Source organism: Phallusia mammillata, chromosome 4 (genome assembly GCF_965637545.1).
Source record: "Phallusia mammillata chromosome 4, kaPhaMamm4.hap1.1, whole genome shotgun sequence".
Lineage (NCBI taxonomy): Eukaryota > Metazoa > Chordata > Ascidiacea > Phlebobranchia > Ascidiidae > Phallusia > Phallusia mammillata.
In genome coordinates, this window is record NC_137255.1 from 27805632 (window position 1) to 27822308 (window position 16677).

General features: G+C 37.1%; 2 protein-coding genes across 2 annotated transcripts in view; both read left to right on the top strand.

Annotated features, from left to right (window-relative positions):
* Positions 1-2970: 2970 nt before the first annotated feature.
* On the top strand, positions 2971-15175 carry LOC145224108 (calcium homeostasis endoplasmic reticulum protein-like). Its single transcript, XM_080090540.1, has 19 exons — positions 2971-3500; positions 3902-4072; positions 4325-4485; positions 4786-5010; positions 5814-5972; positions 6115-6213; positions 6543-6681; positions 7075-7199; positions 7918-8076; positions 8513-8594; positions 9212-9320; positions 9819-10071; positions 10618-10751; positions 11966-12085; positions 12415-12495; positions 12958-13044; positions 13743-13884; positions 14485-14620; positions 15035-15175. The coding sequence occupies exons 1-19, from the start codon at positions 3476-3478 to the stop codon at positions 15043-15045; spliced, it is 2418 nt and encodes an 805-aa protein (XP_079946666.1). The 5' UTR covers positions 2971-3475; the 3' UTR covers positions 15046-15175.
* An 865-nt stretch (positions 15176-16040) lies between these two features.
* The window catches only part of LOC145225467 (uncharacterized), a 75807-nt gene continuing 75170 nt past the window's right edge, over positions 16041-16677 (top strand). Inside the window, exons 1-2 of the mRNA XM_080092175.1 lie at positions 16041-16171; positions 16455-16592. Coding sequence (XP_079948301.1) covers positions 16129-16171; positions 16455-16592 — 181 coding nt within the window. The 5' untranslated portion in view covers positions 16041-16128. The remainder of the gene's footprint in view (positions 16172-16454; positions 16593-16677) is intronic.

Sequence of the window (16677 nt, forward strand, 5' to 3'; positions counted from 1 at the left end):
TGCGGCCTAAACGAGTGTAAAAAAACGTATGGTGGCCTTTATAAACAAAAAGGTTCCCCACCCCTGTACTAGATTGTCAGCCCCCCTCGTTTATAAACCTCCCTCGAATATAAGCCGCGGGTTAAGGTGCCCAAAAAATAATATAGGAGTCAGTGACTCGACTCAAGCCCGCCTTGAATCACCTATTTAAGAGATTTTACTTGACTCGAGTCTCAGCTACGAAAAGACTTGACTCGGACTAGGACTCGTTATACCACCAACAATAAGAAAATTTGTTAACAGATACCTGTTAGCTTCAACCAAACAACAGCAGCAGTTTACTGTGCAATGCGCAGTTATTTTTACGAAATTTTCACGTAACATTGTCGCTTCTGCATGCAAAAACTTTCTTCCGCTGGCATTAGGCGTTGTAAGAGTTGCCGCCTGTATTAAGATAGTTACTAAGAAGAACATACTAGACAAACATTTTGTTTCTGCTTCCAAATACCATAAGAAACGCATTTTTACAGCAAAACGCAAAAATATGCTGCAGAATTTGATCATGCAAATTAATGAATTAATTAAAAATTCGGATGCAATCGAAGCAAGCTTTGTGTTAAGGGTAGTTTTTGAGGAGGAAGACTTAAGTCAGCAAGTGCGTTAGTAAAGTTAGTGGCTACGGGTTAGTGCGTAAAAACTATATGGAACAACAATTGGCGCGAGGATTGAACTGGGTCGTGACGTTGTGTTTGACGTCATTTGTTGATGTCATTTCTTTCCGCTATTACCGGTACCAGGGCTGTAAAAACAATAAATACACGTTTTGCTGAACACAAAACCGTTTGTTTGGTCAAAATAATTGTGATTTTAAATTGTGGTAAAACCTAAATAATGCTCAGGAAGGTACAATAACTAAACAAAATCGGTTTTGTGAAGTGTTGCAGAAGAATGTTGAAAATCTCTGCAAAGCCCAAACTTGCGAATGTTGGTCTTAAAATACAAAAATACAGAATGTAGATCATCTCCTCACGTTTGGGAACAGTTCTGCTAGAAGCGGTAGATTTGGAAACGATTTTTAATCATCTGTTACAAACCTCTGAACGCCCGCGAGATTCCCTCATCCTGATCATATCACACAAGGTCAGCGCTTCTGAGTGTGTCTGCGATTTCGCATCTTTCCTTACCAGCACGAATCCTCATTGACTTCATGACCTTCTTGATATTCTCCCGTGTTTTTAACATTTTCAACAAAAGAGTGAATGCTGTATATAAGTGTCAAGACCAAATATTTACTTTTAATCGCCTAGGCTACTTTTCTGAAAAATCGCTCTAGTGCATGCAGTAAAATAGGAATTTTAGGATTTCAAAAACTCCTAACGTTTGACGTTCATGTCCACGCTGTTTGATATTCGTCAATTAACGTGTTTCAATAAAGTTGACTCTACTTGATAGAAAGGGACGCCGTTGATGGGTTATTTAGTTTAATGCAGGGGTTCCCAACCTGTGGTACGCGAAGGTTTTTCAGGTGGTACGCGAGTAGCTTTCGTTTTTTCACAAAAACATGAATTTACAACTTTATGTTTTTTTCGACCAATTGATTGACAGTAAACAAAAACAAAAATCTTATTAGGTTTAGTTGTGGTGCTTTAGTGTTTTTTTATGGTAGGCCAATATTATTCTTCTGAACAAGATATGATTCGATTAAATTAGTTTTGGTGTAAGAAGTGGTACGCGTGGCAATACAGATCTGCATCCAAGTGGTACGAGATCGTAAAAACGTTGGGAACCCATGGTTTAATGGTAGAACTGTCGCAATGAACCGTTCCAATAGAATTACTATCCTAAACTTCTGAAAACTTCCTTTCAAGAACTTTTTAAGACTTGCCTTGACTCGAACTCCTAATGACTTGACTTCACTTGAGACTCGAACCTCAATTGACTTGACTTGGGACTCGAACCCTTTTGACTGACTTGACTTGGGACTTGAATGATATGACTCGTTACCCAACCTGTGTAAGCCGCACGCCGGGATGTTAGATACTCTTGTTTCGTAATAAATCATTATGTTGCTACGCAGTATAGCTCTTTGCCCATGTTTGTTAGTCACGTCGACAAGTGTGCCCAGCAGAACGTATTTGGACCTAAAACCTGTACATGCAAAAATACTTTAAACGCAAAATAATGCAAAAAGACAGAGTGTATAAATAATATCGGTAAAGATTAAAATGTAAGCCTCCGTAAGTTATAAGCCGCCTTCGATTGTAAGCAGAACAAACTGTAAGGTAAAAAACTTCATAGTTCGCGACTAAAATCAAAAATCGGAAAATATTACTTAGTATCATTCGATTTTACTAAAAATGTTATTTTCGATCATCCATTTGCAAATTTTACGCATTGCCGCGTTTGCAAAAATCGTGTTTTCAAGTTCGTTTTTTAGAAAATACACTTTAAAACACTGGCAATTAATTAGTTTAACACAACTGAAACAGCATTTTGAACGTCTAGTCTAGAAAATAGTTTACCAATAAACTTTCAAAATACGCTGGAGCAAATGTAAATCGGCCTTTCGCGGGCCTGTAAAAACAATAAGCAAGATTGTTGTTTTGTATTGTCAATTATTGTCAAAAAGTTTTGTATTGTCAAACCAAACGTCCAAAATTTACTTTTTTAGTTATAGTCAACATACATTGGCATTAAAATGTTGCAAATAACACTGGAATTTAGTGGTGGAGCAGAATTACTTTTTGGAAATGTTCGAAAACATAATATTCAACTTGAACAGAATGACAAGATGTGGAATATTAAAAACCTTCTGGTTTGGATTAAGGACAATCTGTTACAAGAAAGGCCCAAGTTGTTTGTGCAAGGTGACACTGTCAGACCTGGAATTCTGGTGCTCGTAAATGATGCTGATTGGATGCTTTTAGGAGAGACTGAATACGAAATCGAGAACAATGACACAATTACTTTTATTTCAACATTGCATGGAGGTTGAAGAGATAGTTTAATATGCAACGAATGTGGACAACATCGCTTCTAGAATTAGGGTTATGATTTATAGAAGAAAGACTTGAGAAAAATATTTTAAAGGACCAGATGTAAAATGACTCCACTCTCAAGAATATGGCAATCCCTGACGAGATCTTGGACATGCAAGACCACTATGTCTGGTGTCCGCAAATGCATAACCTCTTAATTCCGTGTGCAAGACCAGTTCTGCCATACTTTTTTCTGACTGGAACCAGCTCATGATTGATGAACAATATTGCAAATTGAAATGTGACATTTTAATGTTCAAAATTAGTTTGTTTTTACAGGGTTGACTTTTATAGATGCAATACTTTTTATTTTGCGCAAAAACACAATTTAATTTTTTGTTTACATGTGACATTTTCTTTTAACTGATGCAGTGTTTATAAACACATTTGATGTATGTTAATAGTGCTTCAACGTGAAATGATATAAATTACAAGGAACTCTGCGTTAAGATACGAATATGGATTTTCCTAAACCTCCTGAAGGTGAATTGAATATGAAATATTATTTGCTTTAAAATTGTTACCTAATAATCTAAATCTGCAGACAGTGCACACTGTTTCGACCTATAAGATCTCATCAGTGCATCTGGTGACAAGAGATGGACAGTAATGGTTAGTGTAGCCATTCAATGGAACTCCAGTTTGTTGGGAGTAACAGGCTAAATAGCCGTACCTGAGTTATTCTGTGTGATGCCACAACCAATATGTTCTATCTGTTGTCACCAGCTGCACTGATGAGACTTTATAGGTGAAAACAGTTTACCTGTCTGTAGCCTATCATTTATGGCTCAATGCTTTTGAAAGATCAATATAATTCTATTAAAAAAGTTCTTAAAAACAGGCCAATGAATTTTTTTTTAACTTATATTTTTCTACTTTTTTAGATGGGGAACAGAAAAATATCATCGACAAGCTGGCAAACTTTGTGGCTCGTAATGGATTTGAGTTTGAAAAGATGACGAAAGATAAACAGAAAAATAACCCAAAGTTTGGATTTTTATTTGGAGGACGATATTACAACTACTACCAGTTCCGACTGGCAACTGAGCAGCAACGTGAGTTTAAAGTTTCATTTTTTGTGCTTATGCAGAAAAATACATCTTTGTTAAACAAACCATTTCGTTAAAAATCTGTTTATAAACATGGAAAGTTGTTGACAAAAGCTTAATAATGAGGAATTTTGTTAGCGGTGCATAATTTTGTTAAAACACTAATAAACAATTCAAATTTGGCAGTCAAGTTAGATAATTAAAGTTAATATTTTATTTGCGCCATGTTTATTGACAAAAACATTTTTTGGTGTGCAGTGAACAACAAACAGAAGGCAGAAATGCAGCAAGGATCGCAGGAACCGATAGTGGATGCACCGATCCAAGGCGCACCATGGCAACAACAACCACCTCCTCAGAAAAACTTTGGGAGTTTTCCACCACCAGCTGCCATGCAACCAAATCTTCCACCACCACAAGTATGGACATTTTTTATTGCTCAAACCGCCTGGTGCAGTTGTGTTGAGTTTAATTCGCTTGGTGAACATAGCGACACAATTGCACTGAACAATCACCAAGCCAGAAATAGCTGTGCAACGTTAAAACTGTTAGTAACAGGACTTTTGCATTTGCCACAATAATTTGGTGGATAATCTGAAAACTGTTTGTATCAGTTTGGAATATGTTTTGCATAGGTTTAAATTACCCCCTTTTATGAGCTGAGAATCTATTTTAGTGAATTTCTTTTAGTGAAAAATTAAACATGTGTTTGTATTCAGATAATGCCCCCATGGCAACAGCAAGCCCAAGCTCCTTGGCAACAACCCCAGGGCGCTCTCCCTCCTAATGTGGGGCCCAGCACCCAAGGGGGCCCAACACCCCTAATGATGGCCCACCCTGAACCGACGGGCCTCATAAAAATGGAAAGTGACCTAGAAAAAGAAGAGGCTGAAGTTGAGAAACAGATACAAGACAGCGAAAACAACCTTCTGCAACATCACCAGGTTATAACAGTTCTTATATAATGCTTGGTGAAACATATGGTTCATTCTAAGGGTCAATTATTATCGGCTTCGATATTACAGATTATCAGTATTGGCTTTTTTTGACGGACGGTCATTGTTTTTGCTTGGAACATCTGTGTCTTATACTTGAGTTCCAACTTAAGGCAAATCAGTGTCAATGCTTTGATGTTCTGATGTGGCTTTAGGCAGTTCTACTTTTTCACGCATCTGTTTGTTTCTATTTATTCCTGCTTACATCAAAACACAACTTCAGAAATTTGTTACTCTGTTCTACAATCACTTGCAACTTTGGAGTTTTTTGCTGTTAGAAAAAGTAGAAATGTAGACCTATTACTAAAAATAACAAATCGGCTTTAAATATCGGTTATTGGACTACTTAGGAACTGATAACCTGTATCAGTTATGCATTTAACCCTTTGTTATGAAGCAAATACATTTTTTTTAAAATTACTTCTCAGTACAGTTCTGTTACGTAACAAGTCCTTTGTCATACTGCATCTTACTCATTTTTTTAAAAACTAGGTTGACCTAAAACTTAAAAACAAGGTTGAAAAAAAAAACTATGAAACTACATACATTACCTGAATTTAAACAATGTGTTCAACATAGGTCACATCACTTTTCAGTTTTTTATTAACAGAACCCATCTAAACTTCTTCATGGCTAAAGCAATATATAACAAAACAAAATCATTGCCTTTCAGATTAACACAAGGCAGCCTAACCCACATTAAAGTATTATAAATCACTCACTGCGTTTGTTGTTACCAAATATGCTTTTAGGTGTTAATGAGCCAACAAGAAAAGCAAATATCTTCGGAAATGGAAGCAGCACAAGGTGAAAGTCGTCAAAAATCCGCAAGAGATGTTGGTATTTCTTTGGACTCATTTGATCAAGTCTTACAACCTATCATTGATTCATGCACCAAAGATTCTATATCGGTAAGCAAGCATATCATGACAAAATTACAAGAATGTATTAGTGCCAAAACACGTTGTTTTATAAGGTTCAATTTGGTAAAAACCTGTGGTTCAATATTTGTGCACAATTGGTGAACATTTTTTTGCATGTTATTTTATGCAGAGCGGAAAAACATGGATATTGGCAAACTCATCTACCGAATTTCACTGCCGAGTCATCGCGAATCAGCTATTGTGGAAAGTTTCTGAAGCAGTGAAAAAAGTAAACTTGTTTATCTGGTTGTTAAAATGAATTGTTTTGTCTTAATAGTGATCAATCGGTGTTACTTAAATACAAAACAAATTAACATTAATTTAAATGTAACTAAAAAAGGGTAGTGCTAATTTTGTTGTTTAGGGTTTAGTTTGTTCAAATGCTCATAATAGCGTCAATAAAATTATTGAAGAAACATTTTTGGTGGTAGTTTATGAACATGAAGGTGAAAAAAATTAATGCACGTAAGTTTGAGATAATCATTTGTTTCCATTTTGAGGGAACTAAATAACACAGCTACAAAAATTTAATAATGTGTTTAAATTTGTGGTTTGCAGGAAAAATGCTTCACCACTCAGCTTCATATTATTTATTTGATCAACGACGTTCTGCACCACGCATCAAGAAAACATCTCACATTATTGTCACAAGCTTTGGAGGGAGTGATTGTACCCATATTTGCCACAACTCAAACCAGTAAGAAAGTTCATTACATAATAATTTCCTTTCTGCTGATAGGCGCTGATTGAAAGTCTTCAAATTTGTGTGCTGAAAACAGCAAACGTTTATTTCAAAAGATATTTTGTTTGCAATTTTGAAGTTATGCTATTGGCAACAAATGAATATAAATGAGAATGTAACATGTTTTTTGTGTGAATGTTAACCCAGCATCGCTGTTTTTAATGCTCGGTGTGCAGCCGAGCAGTTGCAAAAAAACTAACCCAAGCATTAAGTTTGTATATTCATGCCCTGCTAACATACGAAAGCAGTGTTCAAAAGGGTGTTAAAGAACATCATGACTGTTTTAATTTGGTTTTTATTGTTTACTTCCAAATAAGTTTTGTAAAAATATCTAAAAAATGAATTCAGATGCCAGTGATGATCACCAAGAACGATTGACAAAACTGTTGGGCTTGTGGAGTCAATTTAAATACTTCAGTGACAAAACAATGGAGGAATTATCAGAACCTGCTGCAGCGATGAATAATTATAAGGTACAACCGTACCAACTTTGGTGATTCCCTTTTACCAACTTAAAGGCTTTCAAACAAAACAGAACACTTCAAAATACTAAACAAGCAATAGTCAATAGAATGTGAATTACTGCAATTTATTGTCAAAAAGTAAGAAACAGAACACAGATGTTTCTAAACCAGTGGTTCTCAAACTCGGTTTTCAGGGTCGCATGCGGCTCCAAACTACTTATTTTGCGACTCAAACCAGACCTTAGAAAACCACCTAAAACATTGCTATTTTAGCTTTCAAAGTCATAATGTTTAGTGATTTTCTCAAGGTTTCGTTTTTTTGCGGCTCCCTACACACTTAAAAAACTACCATTTGGCCCCGACAATAAAAAAGTTTGAGAACCACTCTTCTAAATGCATTACTGTCTGCCTGTGGTTACCAAACTGTGGCACAGGCAGTACTGGAAAAACATTACGGCCTTTTGGGTAATCTGCAAAAAAGTTCATAGCATTTCCTCACTATTATAGCTGTTATAGCATTTAGTTTAGTTATGGATTTCCGGCTTGATTTGGTATAACTCCTTCAATAGGCCTGACATGCTATGTTTATAAAAAGTCAGTAATGATTACATATATTATGTATTATTCTGCAACAATAGGTAAATATGGTAAAGTATGTGTAGATTGCAAATCTTTACAGGATTGTATTTTTCCCCATATCTGTTGTACACCCTGTTTTGTCACACAGGAAGAGCTGAGGATCCAATACTCAAATGTTGTAGATAAAGTGAAAGAATCAATCGATGCACAATATAAACAATATGAGAAGCAACATGAGGAGTACGCAAGGCACATTAAGGGGCAGGTTGAAGAAAAGCGAAGGCTATTTGAGGAACAAAAAAATATGGTAGGATTTAGTGAATGTCATTGTTTGGTTATACTTTGTCAGGCTAACATCTAAGTGGCTTAAAATTGTAGATTGTTGTGTATAATGTTAAGAAGAAAAAAACAATGATTTCGAGTATTTATTATACCTAGTTCTTACTGAGCACATGATGATAAGTTAAATCGCTGACAACTTTATACTCAATCCCCATTATTGGGAACCATTATTTATTTGATTTTTTATTTGTTTGCATGTAACACACTGCAGACCAATTTAAAAAAATATGTTGGCCAAATAACACACAAAGAAACATAGTTACACAAAAATATTTATCCATTTAAGTTTATTGGTATTAAGTCGTCGAAACATTGCGTTATTTGTGATCAACTGAAAGAAATACCACAACAATTTAAATGTGTTATGGTAGAAACACTTTTTATGTTTAATTTTTGTTTAGCATAACTCCAAACGATATGAAGAAAATGGAAACAAATCGTTTCAACAAAATGAACCTCCTTTTTCTGTTGATGCTTACAGAGGTTGGAGTCCTAATCCTATATATTTGTGCTAGGTGTTAACAAACCCAAACACCCCAAATGAAGCACTGCTTAAGACTAGAGACAGACCAATTTGTGTTTTTAAAGCTAATACTAATACCCATTATCGGTACTTATGTAGGTTGATGATAATCAGTATTTAAACCAATATTTTATTCAAACAAACTAAACCCTGTAAAAACAGGACTAAAGAAAGCAGCATCATAACATCATAGCATTTGAACAGTTGCGCCAAGCAAAAGTAACAGAGTTACAATCATTGACTTTCTAAAGACAAAAGGCTGACAATATGTCGAATATTGGAGCCAATAAATTGCCCGGCCAATGAAATCGGTCTATCCCCACTTCAAACATTGCCTAGCATCTAACAATGGCAGAAAAGTTTGTTTTAACGATGGCAGAAAAGTTTGCTGCATTTTGAATATATAGAAATTGCAAACAAATTTGGTGATAAAAAGCAGTTTATCCCTATTTTGCATTTATAATATTAATTACAGCTATAATATACAGTCTGTTTGATTGCAAAAAATCAATTTGGCGTTGCCATTATCATCATTATTATTTTCCTTCATGCAAATTTCTTTTTTGTTTTCAACCAGATGAACCAATGCCACACATGGGAGGCCAACCACCATGGACACGAAGGGACAATTACCATGAAAGTGAGGGGAATTCTATGCCTTACGACTATGAACCTACACCAGATAAGTATGTCCTGTGTTTTAAACATTGTCATTGCAGAGTCTGAATTTTCAGGCCATTTTTTTCAAGCAGAAATAAGTCGTACAAGGGCTTGTCTTATCAAGGTTTTAAAATGCATGTTTAATTGACCTTTATCTGTAAAATAGGTAAATGGTTAGAGCAGTTTCAACCTGTGGGTCGCGACTCCCGTGGGGGTTGTTTGCTATTTTACTGGGGGTCGCTAAGGCCTTTGATAAAGATTAAAAAGTAAATGTTCATCAGCAGTGGTACAGCACCTCTGCAAATGAACATTAAAACGCTTGCAGTGGATTAAGCATGTCAGTGTGTTGTAACCAGACACATTGTGTCTGAAAATTAAATGAACCATAAGCATAGAACCTTTCTTATTGCCCTAAGTGAGCGTTCATTAAGGATTATCAAAAAAAGTATGAAAGTTTTTGAAAGGGGTTCGCTAGAGTCACTGTGTTAGAGTCACTGTCAACTATTTACAATTTATCCTTTCAGCTACAATCAAAATTTGCCAACACCGGGTAGAGATTTCAACAGGCAAGGTCCACCACCTCAAGATTGGCAGCCACCGGAGGGCGGCAATGGTCGCTTTAATAATAACCCACCAAGGGGTGGTTGGCCCCCTAATCGGGGTGGACCCCCTGCTAGAGAAAACCCCAATTTACCGATTCCTCCTGAAGATTCTGCTTTGATTCCCAAAGCTCCATACTTTGATCTGCCTGCAGGATTGATGGCCCCACTTGTCAAGGTTTGTTTTAATTTGTTAAAGTAATTGTTTTATTAATTGCTTGGTGCTAGGCCAACTATACTTTCTTTTGATTCTTTCATTGTTCTTACAAGTCTGAAAAGCAGTGTTTCATACTGGGATGGGACGTTTTACCGGAACGAAATAAATTATTTTGGCTCAAATACCAGTATGAAATACCAAAATATTTTTTTTTAAAAAAACAACGGAATATAGTAATTTATTTTGTTCTGGACATTTAATAGAAAATTGCTGAATATTTTGCGCCGTTGGGCCACAATAAAAAACAAAAGCTGCTTCAATGTATAATATATTGTTTGTTTGACTTTAACTGACAAATGTTATGTGATGTAATAACAATAATTGTTGTGTTGCAACTTTAATTCTTTGTTGTAAAGATCACAACAAGATGTTCTTTTGTTGGACCAAAATACTGTGATAAAAACAATAAGTGACATATCTATTTACTGTACAGCATTGTTAACCATTTGTGTTATATTACCAACAGTGATAATACTGTAGTAACTTTTCTAGTAATTATTTTCACAGCTTGAAGAAACTGATTATCGTGAACTCGACCCCGGTCTCATCCGTCTTCCTGCTCCAGTGCCACCTAGTGAGCGTTTGCTTGCGGCAGTCGAGGCTTTCTACAGTCCGCCTTCACATGATCGTCCCAGAAACCCGTAAGTTTCAGTTGTGTCATTTTTTTCCGAGCCTATTCTTATCACAACAGTCTACATACTAAATATTTTTCTGTGTTTTGGTGCTCAACAAAAACTCTTATATTAATAGCTGGAGGCTCTAAATCAGGGGTTCTCAATAGTGATGTACCGAATCGGCGAAATTTCGATTCGGCCGAAACCGAATATTCGGCGGTTTTGCCGAATAAATTCGGCCGAAACAACCGAATCATTTATGACGTCACGCGAAGTCGTACGCTAGGTATTTGACATAAAAACATATGTTTTTCTACCAGGCAATTAGTGCAGAATGGTTGTATTTCGTCTTAATTTTTATTCTGGAGGTTTAACATTGCCTCAGTTATGACTTCCAACCCGACAATGAATTACTGATTCTTTGCCTGGAGTGGGAAAAACGATGCTGTGTTAAAAATACATTATAATAGTGGGAATTTTCGTTGGTGCTAAGCAGAAAAGACACGTTTAACGCATTAAATGTGGGTTCGTAAAATTCGACAAACCGAATATTCGGTACATCACTAGTTCTCAATACATCGATTGCTGTTTACAATCGCAAATGTAGTTCAGCTTTTCAGGTATTTCGCGAGTAGTTTTTTATTGTGATTGATTGACTGTGGTGATACCAGTTTTGGCCATTTCTTTGAAATTACTAACCTTGCTGGTTTCACAAATATGTTAACCTAGTCAAGAAAAAACGGCCTATCTGTTGGTCTGGCCATCGAAGCCTGGTTTAGATGATACGCACCGATACAAAAGTTGTCGGGTGGTACACAATCAATGTAGGGTTAAGAACAGGGGTGGGCAACCTGCGGCCCTTCATTAAAGGTTGTGCGGCCCGCAGAGACACTTGGATTTCAAAAGTACTGTCAAACGAGTCCAATTATTTCATATTTTTGACCTGATTAATGCGCCTAAAACTAGTTTTCTGCGATCTGACAAAATGTGTCTAGAATCAAATACGAATTATATTTGTAGTTAAGCATATTTGGTAAGAAACAAAGCAAAATCACTTTGTGTTATGCACATGTGCGGCCCGCGATCTAATTTTGACGTTTATAATTGGCCCTACAGTAACAAAGGTTGCCCACCCCTGGTTAAGAACCACTGCTCTAAAAATCTATACACTCTCGAGTTATATAACACCTAAAAAGCTTCCATTACAATATTTTTCTTACCTTGTTGTTGATATCCTTTAGAGACGGGTGGGAACAAAATGGAATGTTTGAATTTCTTCGTGCTAAGATGAGAGCAAAGAGAAGGATTCAGGATGCAAATAGGAGAGATATGCGAAGGTCATTGTCAAGGTCACTGTCCAGGTAATATGACGTAACAACTGCTTTAAAGAGGCCCTGTCATTTGACTGGGATATACGTTACAGCTAAACCTTCCGTATGGTTACTATTTGGGATGTAGAAAATATGGTATTCATATATAAACAGTTACTGCTAAAAATCTTCTGTCAAATGAAGAAGTCTCAGACGAAACCTTAGCCTCAGATTATTATCATTAATTTCAAACAAGTGAGAAATATGGCCATTTGCTTTGTTACTTTTCTTGATAACAGCAACCTGAATAACATGTCAAATGGTTTGAACATCTTATATTTGACCTCAAACATATGTCATTTATAACATTTCCTTTGCAGATCTCCGAAGCGTCGATCCTACTCCAGATCAAGATCCCGTTCCTACTCTCGATCACGATCTAGGTCCTCATCATCATCAAGGTAAACTTCCCCACTTTTCGTCGCTGATTTAAGCCTAGCTTCTAACATAAAAACTCACCACAGACAAAGTTTGCTGAACAGCGACGTATGGCGTAAAAAGCACAGTTGTTTAAATTATTAAGTTTACAAGTTGCGTTTATTGTTATTATTATTATTATTTATACAAACCCTCACTTCGTACACAATTTGCTTTCAAATGCTTTTCGCGCCACCCATAGGAGCAAACTTTGTCTGATGTGAGTTCTTACTTAGAAGAAAAACTGCCTTTACGACTTTTACTTTAACTTTTGTAAGGGTTAGGTGATTGTGACGTCACACATGCATATCGCAACCATACACCAGACGCAATTATTTCGTTTCTTTTACTAAGAACACTTTGGAGTTTATGAGCATATGTAGTTGACGGTTTGTATTACATTTTTCCGTTTGGCGGTTCAGGCTCAACTGATATTTTGGTTTCAGGTCTCGGTCTTCACGTTCAAGAAGCCGTTCTCGTTCAAGATCAAGGTCACGATCAAATTCGCCAGACAGAGCTCCTACTCCACCCTCGTAAGTTTGTTCTTATTTCTTGTTTTTAATATGAGCGTAAAACTTTTATACTCAACACAGTTTTGGAGGAAAAAGGTAAAAAATATCCATGACCACAACCTTTCCAAAAGCAGGGGTCACCAAACTTTTTTTTACGGCGGTATGAATAATTTTATTAATCACACGCGAGGGCCACATGGCTTACAAGCCCTGACGGAGCCTTTTCCAAACTGGAACTCTCAAGGCAATTTTCATAGGACGGCCGTGAGCTTGTGGTCTTTCCAGAATTTTTTTAGATGGTGCCGCTGTTAAATTGTAAAATTATAAAAAATGTAAAAGTGTCCCATCTATCAAGTAATACTCCTTTAATCTATCACAAGTAACAAAAGAAGGCAAATGTTCGCTCACAATTACTATTCTTTGCTCTTGTCTGTGATGTAACAAACAGCTTTTGGATCGTACTTATGCCTTGTCAGGTAAAATTATTACTAGAATGCATCATGCAGGTTTGATCCATCTTTAACGTATTGCGTTACAGAATGTTCCATATGACTTGTTAAACTAATAAATACCTCTGCAGGCCGGATAAAACAACTCCAAGCGCTGGGTACGGCCTGCAGGCCATAGTTTGGTGACTTCTGTCTTAAAGAATTGTTTTGAATCAAACAAACTATAACTGTGTCAGAACTTTATAAATTGCTGTCATTTTCGGTTTTAAGATTTTCGTCCCCTGCCCAGTTCATGGGGGGTCAAGGCCATCACCCTAGCAACAAGATCGGGGATGAGAACAGAGGAGCACAGATGATGAGGAAAATGGGGTGGGGAGGAGCTGGACTCGGATCAACTGAGCAGGGAAGACAGGTGAGATAGAAGTTTTATCACAAGTTTTTATCTTCCTAATATCATGTATGAAAATTTGGAAATATTGCTAAAACAGATGAAAATACTGAACAGACGTTTCGTCCACTAGGTTGCATATTTAACAAATTTTCGTTCAACGTTCAAATGATATAAATCATTCATTGCTCTGAAGAAGCCCTACCGTTCTGGTGGACGAAACGTTAGCAAAAATACAAGTTCTCGAAACAACAACTAGTATTTTGTTTAGCATTACACCAGTTGAACGAAAAAATTGTTAAGACATATGTTGTGATTATACCCTATGTATACTATAGTATACATTAAATAAAAATTGTGCAACCATTTGTTACGCGATAGAGCATCCTGAAGCCATTTTGTGTCCAGCGGTTATAGGGAAAACGTATATATATATTGTAAAACGGCCAGGTTAAATGCCTCTGGACTACACCATTCGATGACACGCTGTTAAAACAGTTTGAATCGATAAACCATGTATTTGTAGACCTATTCCCACCACAGCAAATCTCAAACTCTGATTTGGGTTCTTGATCTTTCGTTACCTAAGCACAAATTTAACCTCGAGTTACCTTTGACCCCCAGGATCCAGTTCAAGCTGGCGACGCCAGAGACAAATACGACCAGTTCAAAGGGCTGGGGATGGATATGAATGATCCTTACGAAAACTTCCGCAAAAATCGAAGCCAGGGTTATGTGTCCCGAATACGTGGTAGAGATGGTAAATTGGACTTCATTGTTTTTATGTTTTTTACATGCTCACGCCTGATAGTAAGGTACTGAATAAAATACCTTCGTATACATTTTAATCTAAATTGTGTTCGGTGATTGATTCAACTTCCGACGGGCTCAATAAAGAACCCGTGTTGCTCAGTTGGTAGAGCGCGTGTCCCGGAAAAGACTCCTCTAGCCTATCCCATGGGAATGCTTAGGAGGCCGGCTTAATTCGGTATGACGCCTTAAATGGGTCTGACATACAATGAATGAGTATGCCGTGATCGCCGGTCTACATGGACGCATCAGGCTATTCCCACTATTATATGTGTTCATCTAAATTGGAACCTCCTAGTTCTATTTATCTATATCTGTGAGTTCTGTTTATAGGCATCACTAAACTTGAATTTTTTTAATGCAGGCGCAGAATGAAGATTTGGGAATCAACGGATCTTTTAAATTCCCATATTTGCTGACCATGGTTTCTGAAGAGCAGAAGCAGTGTAAAAGCATTATGACTGTTCGCCCTGTTCTTTGCGCCAAATACATTTTGTATCAAGTGGTTGTCTGTTACTTTGCTTGCCGCAATGTACAAAAAAGAAAAACCTTAGACCAGTGGTTTGTTATTAGGGTTCAATAATCCTAGTAAGCCTTCTGGGAAGACGTAGGCTAGAAAAATCTAACCTGTGGTGGGGTTCTAACCCACGGCAGGAGTCTTTCTGGGACTCGCGTTCAGTGAAGAACCCGCCAAAAGTTAAATCATCATAAGCACCGTTGTCTGCTTTATATGCTGCACTTGTCAGCTTCGTACCAGCGATCACGACACGCTCATGTAGTCCTAGTACGCCAGGCCCGTTGAAGGCATCATACCGAATCAGCCAGTCACCAAGCATTCACCACCCGTAGGCTAGAAAAATCTAGCGGGACTCTCGCTCTACCAACTGAGCCACACTAGAGTACCCTCCAAAAGTTGAATCACAAGGACTGTTGTCTGTCTTGTTTGCTGCGCATGTCAGTTTCGTAGTGGGGGATCGACCAGCAATCAGTTGGATTTAACCCCGAAGCATCGGTGCAGACCAGCGATAGCAGCACACTCATAGTACGTCAGGCATCATACCGAATCGGCCGGTCACCAAGCATTCACCATACGACAGGGCTGATCCCAGCTATTCATCTATGACTATATTTTAACTGATTACTGGTTGATCTGGCTGGCGATCCCCTTTCACGAAGCTGACATGCGCAGCAAACGAAGCAGGCAACGGTGCTTGTGATTCAACTTTCGGCGGGTTCTCTACTGAGCCTGTGTGGCTCACGACAGGCCGAAAAACAGAAACATGGTACAAAAAAATACTAAAAATATACAATTATACGATTTCTATTGCGGTGGTGTGTTTTCCCGCCATTAATACAACAAAACTAAAAAGTGTCAATAAAGTTGGTGAGGTGCTGAATTGCTACAACCAATCATCTGTATAATTTAAAAGTTATAGTTGACAAAAAGCTATTTAAATAATGCTGCTTCAAATGGTTTTCATACTCGGCGCATTTATTTTATGTGAGTTTTTATCTTATTTATAATGTACAATGTATGCAGTCAAATGTGCTTATTTTATTTTTTAACGTTTTCTAACCGGATGTTCAAGTTTCTGCATTCAAAATTTTATGACATAACGAAACAGTAGTCGCCTAAAAATAATTGGAAAAAATTGCCAAGCCAAACCATTTCAGGGAAAATTTTGGAACAAACAAACAAAAGTTAAATCGTTATTGTACCACCACTTGGCTAGTAGAGAGAAATCACTGTTTTTTTCAAAGTGGCATTGTTTTCTGTATTACAGTTTTGCATGCTGTCTGTGCTCTGCCATGTACCCCTATTGTGGCCAATCCCACCTACTTGGGTGATTTATATGAATTGGATGGTTCCCCTGGTGTTCCTTTGCCTTCTGTTATTCCTGGAGGAACCTGTATAGTGCCAAGTAAGATGCATTTTTAATTGTTTGATTCTTAGAGATCACTTCTTGACATATTTTAAACAGTATTGTATATGATTCCAGTCTGGGC